The sequence below is a fragment of the Pseudorca crassidens genome, chromosome 4 (assembly GCF_039906515.1).
Source record: "Pseudorca crassidens isolate mPseCra1 chromosome 4, mPseCra1.hap1, whole genome shotgun sequence".
Taxonomy (NCBI): Eukaryota; Metazoa; Chordata; class Mammalia; order Artiodactyla; family Delphinidae; genus Pseudorca; species Pseudorca crassidens.
In genome coordinates, this window is record NC_090299.1 from 30023680 (window position 1) to 30034145 (window position 10466).

General features: G+C 36.9%; 1 protein-coding gene across 2 annotated transcripts in view; it reads right to left on the reverse strand.

Annotated features, from left to right (window-relative positions):
* Positions 1-10399, reverse strand: part of LRIT3 (leucine rich repeat, Ig-like and transmembrane domains 3) — a 33591-nt gene extending 23192 nt beyond the window's left edge. For both annotated transcript variants that reach the window (XR_010942899.1, XM_067735324.1), the window contains exons 1-2: positions 6860-10399; positions 3635-4107 (exon numbers count right to left, since the gene is read on the reverse strand). Coding sequence is in view for 1 of the 2 variants with exons in the window: in XM_067735324.1 (XP_067591425.1) it covers positions 3635-4107; positions 6860-6975 (589 nt within the window). In the remaining variant the exon portion in view is untranslated. The remainder of the gene's footprint in view (positions 1-3634; positions 4108-6859) is intronic.
* Between the last annotated feature and the right edge of the window lie 67 nt (positions 10400-10466).

Consider the following 10466-nt stretch of genomic DNA (forward strand, 5'->3'; position numbering starts at 1 on the left):
AGATATCCTGTGCTCATGGGTTGGAAGAATTAGTATTATTAAAATGTCTATACTACCCAAAGCAATCTATAGATTCAATGCAATCTAATCAAAATTCCAATGGCATAGCTCACAGAACTACAACAAATAATTCTAAAATTTGTATGGAAACACAGAAGATCCCAAATAGCCAGAACAATCTTGAGAAAGAACAAAGCTGGAGGTATTATGATCCCTGATTTCAAACAATACTACAAAGCTACAGTAATCAAAAGAGTATAGTACTAGCACAAAAACAGGCATGAAGATCAATGGAACAGAATTGAGAGCCCAGAAATAAACCCACATACATGTGGACAATTAATTTACAACAAAGGAGTAAAGAACATACAAAGGAGAAAGGACAGTCTTCAATAAATGGAGTTGGGAAGACTGGACAGCCGCATGCAAAAGAATGAAACTACTATCTTACACTGTACACAAAAATTAACTCAAAATGGATTAAAGCCTTGAATGTAAGACTTGAAACCATAAAATTCCTAGAAGAAAACATAGGTGGTAACCTCACTGACATTGGTCTAAGTGATGTTTTTGTAGATCTGACTCCAAAGGCAACGGAAACAAAAAGAAAAATAAACCAATGGAACTAAACTAAAAAGCTTCTGCACAGCAAAAGAAACCATCATCAAAACAAAAAGGCAACCTACTGAATGGGAGAAGATATTTGTAAATCATACATCCGATAAGGGGTTAATCTCCAAAATACATAAAGAAGTCATACAACTCAATAACAAAAACAAATAAACAACCTGATTAAAAAATGAGCAGAGGATCTGAATAGACATTTTTTCCAAAGAAGACACAGAGATAGCTAACAGGCACATGAAAAGATGTTCAGTATCACTAATTATTAGGGAAATGCAAACCAAAACCACAATGAGATACCACCTCACACCTATGAGAACGGCTATTATCGAAAAGACAAGAAGTAACAAATGTTGGAGAGGATGTGGAGAAAAGGGAACCCTCATACCCTGTTGGTGGGACTGTAAATTGGTACAGCCAACATGGAAAACAGTATGAAGATTCCTCAAAAAATTAAGAACAGAACTAGCATATGACCCAGCTATTCCACTTCTGGGTATTTATCCAAAGAATGCAAAAACACTAATTCAAAAAGATATATGCACTCTATGTTCACTGCAGCATTATTTACAATGGCCAAGATATGGAAACAACCCAATGTCCAACAATGGATGAATGGATAAAGAAGATGTGGTATATATACATACAATGGAACACTATTTAGCCATAACAAAGAATGAAATCCTGCCATTTTTGACAACATGGATGGACTTTGATGGTATTATGCTAAGTGAAATAAGCCAGACAGAGAGAAATACTGTATCATTTCATATGTGGAATTAAAAAACAAACAAACAAACAAAATAAAAGAAAAATAAACTCATAGATACTGAGATCATATTAGTGGTTACCAATGGGTGAGGGGAACGGGGGGGTGGGTTGGCAAAATGGATGAAGGGGGTCGATTGTACAGTAATGGATGGTAACTAGACTTGTGGTGGTAATCACTTCATAGAGTATACAGATGTCGAATTATAATGCTGTACACCTGAAACATATAATTTTTTTAAAAAGAATCTAAACCCTAAAACATAAAGCTGTTTATCTCCATGGACAATGAAATGTCATAACCCTTTCCCATTTGATCCCTAAGTTCTCATTCAGATTTAACTCACAAGTGAAAAATATTAATGTTCTATAAATTATTTATTTATATTAATATTAGGAACTAATCATTAGAGAGCTATTAATAGAAATTTAGTCATTTGATTTTATTTTCTATATGTCTCCATTGGGTAATTTTATTAGAACCAAGAATTGCATCCAAAGAAACTTTTAAAAATATGTAGAGAAATAAAATCTCAATGTTTAAGAAAATTTCTAACCATTAGTCTTACTCATAAGGATTAAATTAGTGACTAGAATAAAGTAAATATATACTTTAGTATGGGTTTGCATAGTTCCTATTAGAGTATATATTTTAAGGACTCCACAACTATTGTTAAATTAAACTAATTTTTTTCTCTAACCCATCCTACAATACCTCTTTTATTTTCTAATCAAAAATGTTTGAAGGACTAGATAGATAGTGGGAAAAAGATGAAATAGCTGTGTAAGAAAAATTTCTTTGACCTTTTCTCTATCTGGTTCTTATTATTCATATTTTTAGTTTCATAAGTACTAAAATGCATATACATTTCAACAAAAGTAATGCTAAAGCAATTTAAGTGTTGTCACAGTACTTTCTCTTTTTTTCAGTTAGAAAATTTTTTATGGAAGTATAGTTACGGTACAGTATTATATAAGTTACAGGTGTACAATATAGTGATTCAAAATTTTTAAAGGTTATACTCCACTTATGGTTATTATAAAATACGTAGTACTTTTCTTTTTATCAAAAACGTCTCAAATTTAACTTGTATTTTATTTATTCTTTATTTCAGCAAATATTTGGAAAGTGATATTGGTAGGAATTTCTGGGACAATTTCTTAACATCTAGTTGCTTCTCATTCCAAAGTCTTATAAGTCATGTCACTGGCCAAACACTCAGAACTTCTTTCATCCTTCTGACAACTATAACCTCTTCTGCAGCTATGATGGACATAACTTGTGAAATAACAACACAGCCTTATTGGGTGAACAAAACTTTAGCAAATCAAACTGCTTGGTCAAAGCCTCAGGCTTGTGTCTCATACAAAAGTGGAAAAGGCCTCACTGCCCACAGATACCGCTGAGAAGGGTCTCAGTTCATTGATTTCAATCGGGCAACCACATTTACTGGGCATTCACCATGTGCAGAGCACCATGCAAAGCACTGTGGGAAGACACACAAAAAAGAGAGAAGGGTTTCCTAGAAGGACCTTACATGTTAAAATTCAAGGCAAATACCCATAGAACCTAAAAGAAGTTAGGATCAAAATACACAAAACTAATCACAGCTAAACTAAGAGACCAGACCCATTAGGATACCCATTTAGGGCCAGTAAAATAACTGGTGTCTAGACTAGTTCTTTTTAAATTAAGAATATTTGGAAGATACACTTCCTAACTAATTAAACCAATTAAACCACTGCTGCCTCATAAAGATGCAGATGCCCTTCTCCCACTCCTGAAGAGCCTGATGAAGGGTTGAAAAGAGACCAGAGCAAAAGGTTGGTTGTGGCAGCGTATGGAGCACTGGTGTGCTCATGAGAATCAGTGCAGGTTGGTAGATTTTGTCACTCTTCTCCAGGTTCTCTAAGAGCAGCATTAGTCTCTCAGTTTATGAGGCCAATTCCCTTCCCTCCCCTAACATACACAAACATACACTGCTGCCCTCACTCCACACACATGGATGCATACACGCACACACAAATACATGCGCGCTTGTGCACAGACACAAACAGAGCCATTACACCTTACACAGGGCAGATGGGTAAACTGACCTAGATCAAATGATAAAGTACTATTCCATCAAAAGTGCAAGTATAGAGTAAAACAACAAATTCAATAGACATGAAAATACTGCACAACTGAAGGTATACAGAGCAAATTATCTGGATCTGAGAAGCCCAGAGGCTGTGAGCTTACCAAGAATAATTCTTCTTGCTGAAAGGTCCAGGCTTCTGGATGATGCTGTAACTAAGTGGGACCAGCTGTCCAGGAAATCTGGCGGCAGTGTGGTTAATCTGTTGCTTGATAAATCCAAGTAGGCAAGGTTCTTCAGATACGTGACCGCCTCGTTTGGCACACTGGTTATTCTGTTATTGTGCAAATCCAGGGTCCTCAGACGAGGCATGTCCCTCAGAGATGTCCAAGGGAAAGCAGCCAGAGAATTTCCATCCAAGCGCAACTCATGCAGCTGCTTTAGGTTGTAAAAGCTGCTGGTGTCAAGGCTGGCCACAGAATTATAGGTCAACCAGAGGTACTGGAGCTCCACCAGGTAGTAGAAGGCCTCGGCGGGGATCCTATGGACAACGGTCTTCTCTATGCGAAGCTTCACAGTGTCCACGGGGAAGTTTGTAGGTACCTCGTTCATATCCAGGTCACTACATAGCACAGACCTAGTGTCACAGAGCAATGGAAGAAAACGTGTGTTCTGAGACTCATTTGAAAAAAATAATACTTACTTGAAACAAGCATTGAATTTTTCATTCCCTACTGGTTTGCACAAAATATCTATTCAGCCTGGCTAAACTGTTCATTAATAATTTGCCAATATCATCACATTCTTCTAGGTTGAACTATATGAAATGGTCATTTTTGTAGGTTAAAAACAATCAAATATCAGCAATTTCATGTGATTCAACCTGAGCTCTTTAGGTGTCAGGCCTGTACAATACACATCACATCTATCCCTGTATTTAATCATCACAACAGCCTAATGAGTTAAATATTGGGTAATAGGTAAAGGCACCAGCTCTAGAGTCAGGCTGATCTTGGTTTGAATCTAAGCTCTATCACCTCCTTTGTGGCCACGGAAAGCCACTTCATCAATCTCTCATTCTCATTCTCTCACTTCACCAATCTCTTATTTTCCCACATGGCGCTGTTATGATGATTAATTGAAATGGATGGAAAATTTTACACCTTCCTGGCACATCATAAGCACCTAATGGGTATTTGCTATTATTATCTTCAATCTCATTTTTACAGATACAATAAATGAGGCCCATCAACATTAGGTAACTTCCCAGGAACACAGAGCTAGTGGTTACACAACAACCTTTCAGACCCACAACTGTCCAGCTCCAACGTGCACACTCTTAACCTCTTCAGGAAATGGCCCATTTTAAAGGAATCCCCTACTGAAGTTATAAATTGATCCTTTTAAAGAGGAGCACAAGAGAAACGAAGAAAAAATGGAAGGAAGGTAGGAAGGGAAAGGAAACAGCAAGTGTTCATACTAGATGATTAAAATTGAGCCCTATTTTAACAATGTGACCCGTGCATTGCTTTCAGCCTAAGGAATAAACCAGGAACTGCAAGTTTATTTTTTTTTACCACTCACTAATTTAAGTGACCTTGAGCAAGTCACATTGTGGTCTTGTTTAGTGGCATGTGTAAAACAGGCATAGAAAAACAAGCCTGTCCCATGTGTGGGTATAAAGTATGAAAAATCAGAAAATTTAGATTCATTTAAACCTGAAAAAAAAGACCTATTTATCTCCCATTATATATTCAGTCCCACTGGATTGCTGAAAATGAACAATAAAAAGTTTTGCAAAGCATCATCTAAATTATAATACATTACACATATAGTAAATAATAATTATAAAACGGCCATTCAGTAAAACACATCACATTAAATCAGTGAATTTTTAAAGCCAGGCTATAATGTAAAGAGAGGGAAGAGGCATAAGCAACGTACTGGTCACATCATCTCTCTTTAACTTTAGGAGAAGAGCCTATAGCATCATTGGAATTCTCTAGGTACACTTCTCACTCTTCATCTCTATTTTGAATCACAAATTTCAGTGCTACTTTATACCAGAATGATCCAGCTTCTCCTCATTAAGTCAGCGTTCCAGTGTGTTGTAATGGAGGAAAGCCTGGATTGGAAGCTAAAAGACCTAGCGTCTTCGTCAGGCAGTCACTGCAGCAACTCAATGCTGTGACCTCGGACAAGCCGTTTAGTCTCTATATGATTTAGTTTATTCGTTTAAAAATGACAGTGGTCAAACTAGATTATTTCTGGAGTTCTTGTCAGGCATAACATGCTATGATTTTTATAAAATCCATCAATAATGGGGCCACCATGAAGAAGGAAACATTTCTGTGATTGTTTTCTCAAAGGTAGCCTGATCTGAGTCACTAACTGCAGCATACTTTTGCCAAGTAGGTCTTTAAATTGTTACATTCTTCTCACTGTCTTTAACCACCTAGTGACTATCTCAAAGAGATACCAAGAGTTAGTAAATTTTATACAATAACAAGACAAACTACACAAAAATACACGTTATTATTATTTATTTGTATAAAGTTGTAAGATATAAATTGAGCGATTCTTTTAACAAATTACTTTAAGAGGCTTACTGTTCACTTCAACCAAGTCACACAAAAAAATCTGATTTTGTTATTAATATCTTCTCCAAAAAAAATCAAGGTTTACTATGTTTAGCCAACAAGAATTCTGTTTTGCATTTAACTTCTATCTAAAAGGATTCATGCATATTGTAAATAAATACTTATTCTCACTCCACAAGTAGATATTAAAGCAACACAGAGGTTAAGTAACTTCTGTAAGGTCCCACAGTGTCTGCAACACAAAGTGTTGACCCATTTCTTTCAAACTCCAATACCTTAAAATGAGAAATTCTGATTATGAACCTCTCTAATTTCACTCATGTGATCGTCCTTCCTACTTCCTAAGGTCTATCCAGTTGCCATGAATAATCCTCAAAATGAAATGGAAAACACTGGAAGCAAATGATCTGGGCATGTCACACACCTTCTGATCGGCCCTGCCCTCTTGTGCTTTCTATAATCAGGCTGAACTGGCCACACGCATTTCAGTGGTTTGACCTCCTGCAAGGTTCATTTTGTGAATACAAGTGCAATGAATATTTTATTAACACGGAATGTGTCTGAGAGTCTCAAATAATTTGAGGGGCTTTGAAGGAGTTAAACTGCTCAAAATGAAAACATAAAGGAGCAGGCAACCAGGATTAACACAATTACGTTAAAGCTTATCTAGATTAAATCTTCTCTTCTCTGATTTCTGATCAACAATTTGCTTTCAAAAACAAGGCCATCTGGTTTGAGTCCTTTTCCTCAGAATCATTAGAACACTTAGTAGCAAGGAGAGAAGCATACCTTGATCTCATGCCGTCATTTCTGCCATGATAATCACAGGTGCACTGTGAAGGACACGAACAGCTCACTCTTTCCAAAAAGCCAAGCGCAATGCACAGACTTGCAAAGAGACGCATGGTTCCTTTTAGGCGTTATTTGGACAAAAGGTAAAAACCAAATCCTAAGCATTCAGAAACTGGTGTGCCAAGAATACAAATGGCCATTTAGTAACAGCAGATTACACGGGATTAGATGAGATCTGTAGTTACTTAACCTTCAAGTGTATCTTGCAGGGGATCAATCAAGCTAGCCTTTGAATCTGGTTTCAGCAAAGTAACACATTCTAAGGGAAATGAACATCAAACACGTCAGAAAATTTTCAATAGTTGTCCATATCTAGATTTACAAGAAAATGCCTGTTAAATCCCTTTGCTATAGAAGTAATTGTTACTACACCTTGAAGATACACATAATGCTCAAAATAATTCAATGTCTTAGCAGATGTTAGAAAACACTGTAGATTACTTGAATGTTGTAACACTACAAATTTTACTTTTTGCTTAACAGTATGAATAATACTTAGTTTTATAAAATTTAGCTTTAGAGACAGAAGCACATGACATAAAATTGATTTAGAGTAATCAATATTGCCACATACTGGTTAGCCCCCAAAACAAACTAAACAAATTCCAGTACCTAGAGTTTTTTAGGCAAAATGCTTCAATCCATCACTGTCGTGGCAGCACTAAGACTGTGGTGACAGTGCATCGTGCAGTTCTCCCAGGTCATCTCTGTGTAGTGCAGGCTCATCCCAACACATTTAGTTTTTTAGTGAAGCCATTATCTTTTTTCAAGAATATATTTTATTCCAAGTTAGTTTCCCAAGTTATGGGCAATCAAACCTTATCTGAAGCTTAACTGTCCTGTTTTTAGCATATATTAGGCTCTATCAGAAAATAAAAATTAAATTAAATATTTTAAAAACGACTTCCATACACATAACATAGAGAATCCACAGGGTCAATCAAGGATTTAGGCAATAAATATACAGGGCATTTAGCCTTCTTTTGGGGCGGTTCTTTTCATCCCCTTTAAACCAAAATACTTTTTCAAAAGGAAATTAATTCTATAAATGTAAGAATATTATGGAAAATACTATTTAAAGCTAATAGGATACATATAGAAACAATAGTGTCAAAAGAATTTTCTCAAAACAAAATACTGTGGATTTTCAGGATATGCACAATTCATTTATTCATCTGGTATTTACTGAGCATTTACTCTGTACCAAGCACGGAACTAAGTCCTAGGGGTCCAAAGATAAATAAGACATGATCACTACGTAAAAGGAACTCACGTGATAAAGAGAGGCACAGAGTACACTTGTGAGGAAGCACAAGAGAACACCAGACCAACAGTATTGGTGGGGAAAGGCTTCCTAGGGAGGGTATACCTGAGCTGCCCCTATAGGATGCATACTAATGTATTAAGTGGAAAATCAGGAAAGAGGCATTGCAAGCAGAATAACAAAAGGAACAAAGGGATGGAAGCAATAAACTGCATGTGGTCCTTAGAGAAACACAAGCATTTCAGGTTGTTCCAGCATATGACTTGAGGCAGGAGGTTTAAAAAGAGGGGAGGAGATAAAGCTGGAGAGGTGGGCAAAGATGAAGTCATGAAAGAAGGTCTCAGATGCCCTGTCAAGGAGCCTGCACTCAGCCGGTAGGCAACAGGCAGCAGTAAACGTTAAGCCAGGGAGTGGCACAGCACACTACCATTTCAGATAGATTTCTCTGGTATCTGTGTGGAGGAAAGGCTTAAATAGAGCAAAGCAAGGAGGGAGGGAGGCTGTGGTTATAGTCTAGGTGAGCAGCCACAAGCCTACAACCTGGACTGCCCTGTTGGTCACAGCTAAGATAATGCAACCTCCGGAAATGCCTAGGAGGGGAAAATGCCTGATTAGACGAAGGGATGAAGGAGAAGACGGGATTTAAAAGCAACCCCAAGGTTTCCCAGCATGGAGACACAGTTGATTGGTAGTGTCCCTAAGTGCATTTGCAAGCAGGGGAGGAGAAAGGAATGGCAGAGAGGTGGATAGAGCTCTGATCACCAAATGACCAAAATGGTTTCTGAATTATTAATTTCATGAATGTTATGATCTACATAGACGCAAAATATGTTAAAGAGTATTAAAAAACTGCTTAAAGATAAAACATCAGAAATTAATAACTAAGAATTTAGAGGGAGATACATAACCAAAGCTGGGTCTTCCCAGTCTTTTCATATACGCAAATTAATTGACTAATGTGGTATTAAAATATAATTACGATGTTGAAGTCCTTTATGCTTGAAGCAAAGTTGTCCCTTGATTATTGCTGGAAATGAGTCCAAGGCTTCGCAAATTGGAACTCTGAAACAATTGCTAAACAATATTACATATATTGCCCCTGCCATATACTGGTTCTGTGGCTTTGGGCTCAGACCCTCATTGTGCTTTCTCTGTAAATGGCTCAGCTACAGAGGATAGGACGAGCAAAGAGCTAGTGGCACAAAGGCACGCAGAGCTCTCTGGGAACACTAAACATTTAATTTGGCCAAGGGGAAAGACAAAAGCCTGAAAAGTCCCTGTGGGACCATGTTGAAGAGGGTCATGAAGGTCCAACTGACAGATTTATACTTGCTTGGCAGGTGATTGAAGATTTTTTGAGCTGAAGCTTTGGAAGATTGGAACTTTATTTTTAAAAAGTGATTCTAGTTATAAACTTGATACATTGATTGCAGTGGAGAAAGGCAGAGGATGGGGAAATAAATTAAGAGATTATTAGGGCAGTTTACAATTCCAAATATATAGAGACAGTTGTATATATATAGGACTAATGCCCTTATTTTCCTTTATATGCAGCCAAAGGTGCTAAAGAGACAAATTTAAAAAATAAAATAAAATAAAGATAAGAAAATACAATATGCAAAGATACACAGCCTCACTAGCAGTTAAGGAAATATGAAATAAAATGAATTTGTTATAATATATAGCTTATAGTTTAAAAAAATTGATACAGCACTATTAGCAGGAATATGATGGGGAAAGTGAACTCATTCACTGACAGTGGCAGTGCAAATTAGATCAATCCTTCCAGAGAGCAAGCTAGCAACAATAATACTGTTTCTATATTTTTATCTAGTAATTCTAGCCTGAGGAAACACTCAAACAGAATAATCCCACCCTCCAAAAAAAAGTATTTGTACTAAAATATTCCCAGTGGTTCATCCATAAACCTAAGAATTGGAAGCAATTTAAATGTCCACTATTGGTCCACGATTAGTACAGAACAGACTGGGTCAGGTGACCTGGGGATACACTGGGTGGCACCTAGTAGAAGTTCTTAGCTTAAATACTTACTTATGACCTTATTAATGTTACTAGCTATATTACTTATATTCAGCCTATTTTTTTTTACCATCTTTATTGGAGTATAATTGCTTTACATTGTTGTGCTAGTTTCTGCTGTATAACAAAGTGAATCAGCTATACGTATACTTATATCCCCATATCCCTTCCCTCTTGCATCTCCCTCCCACCCTCCCTATCCCACCCCTCTAGGTGGTCACAAAGCACCGAGCTGATCTC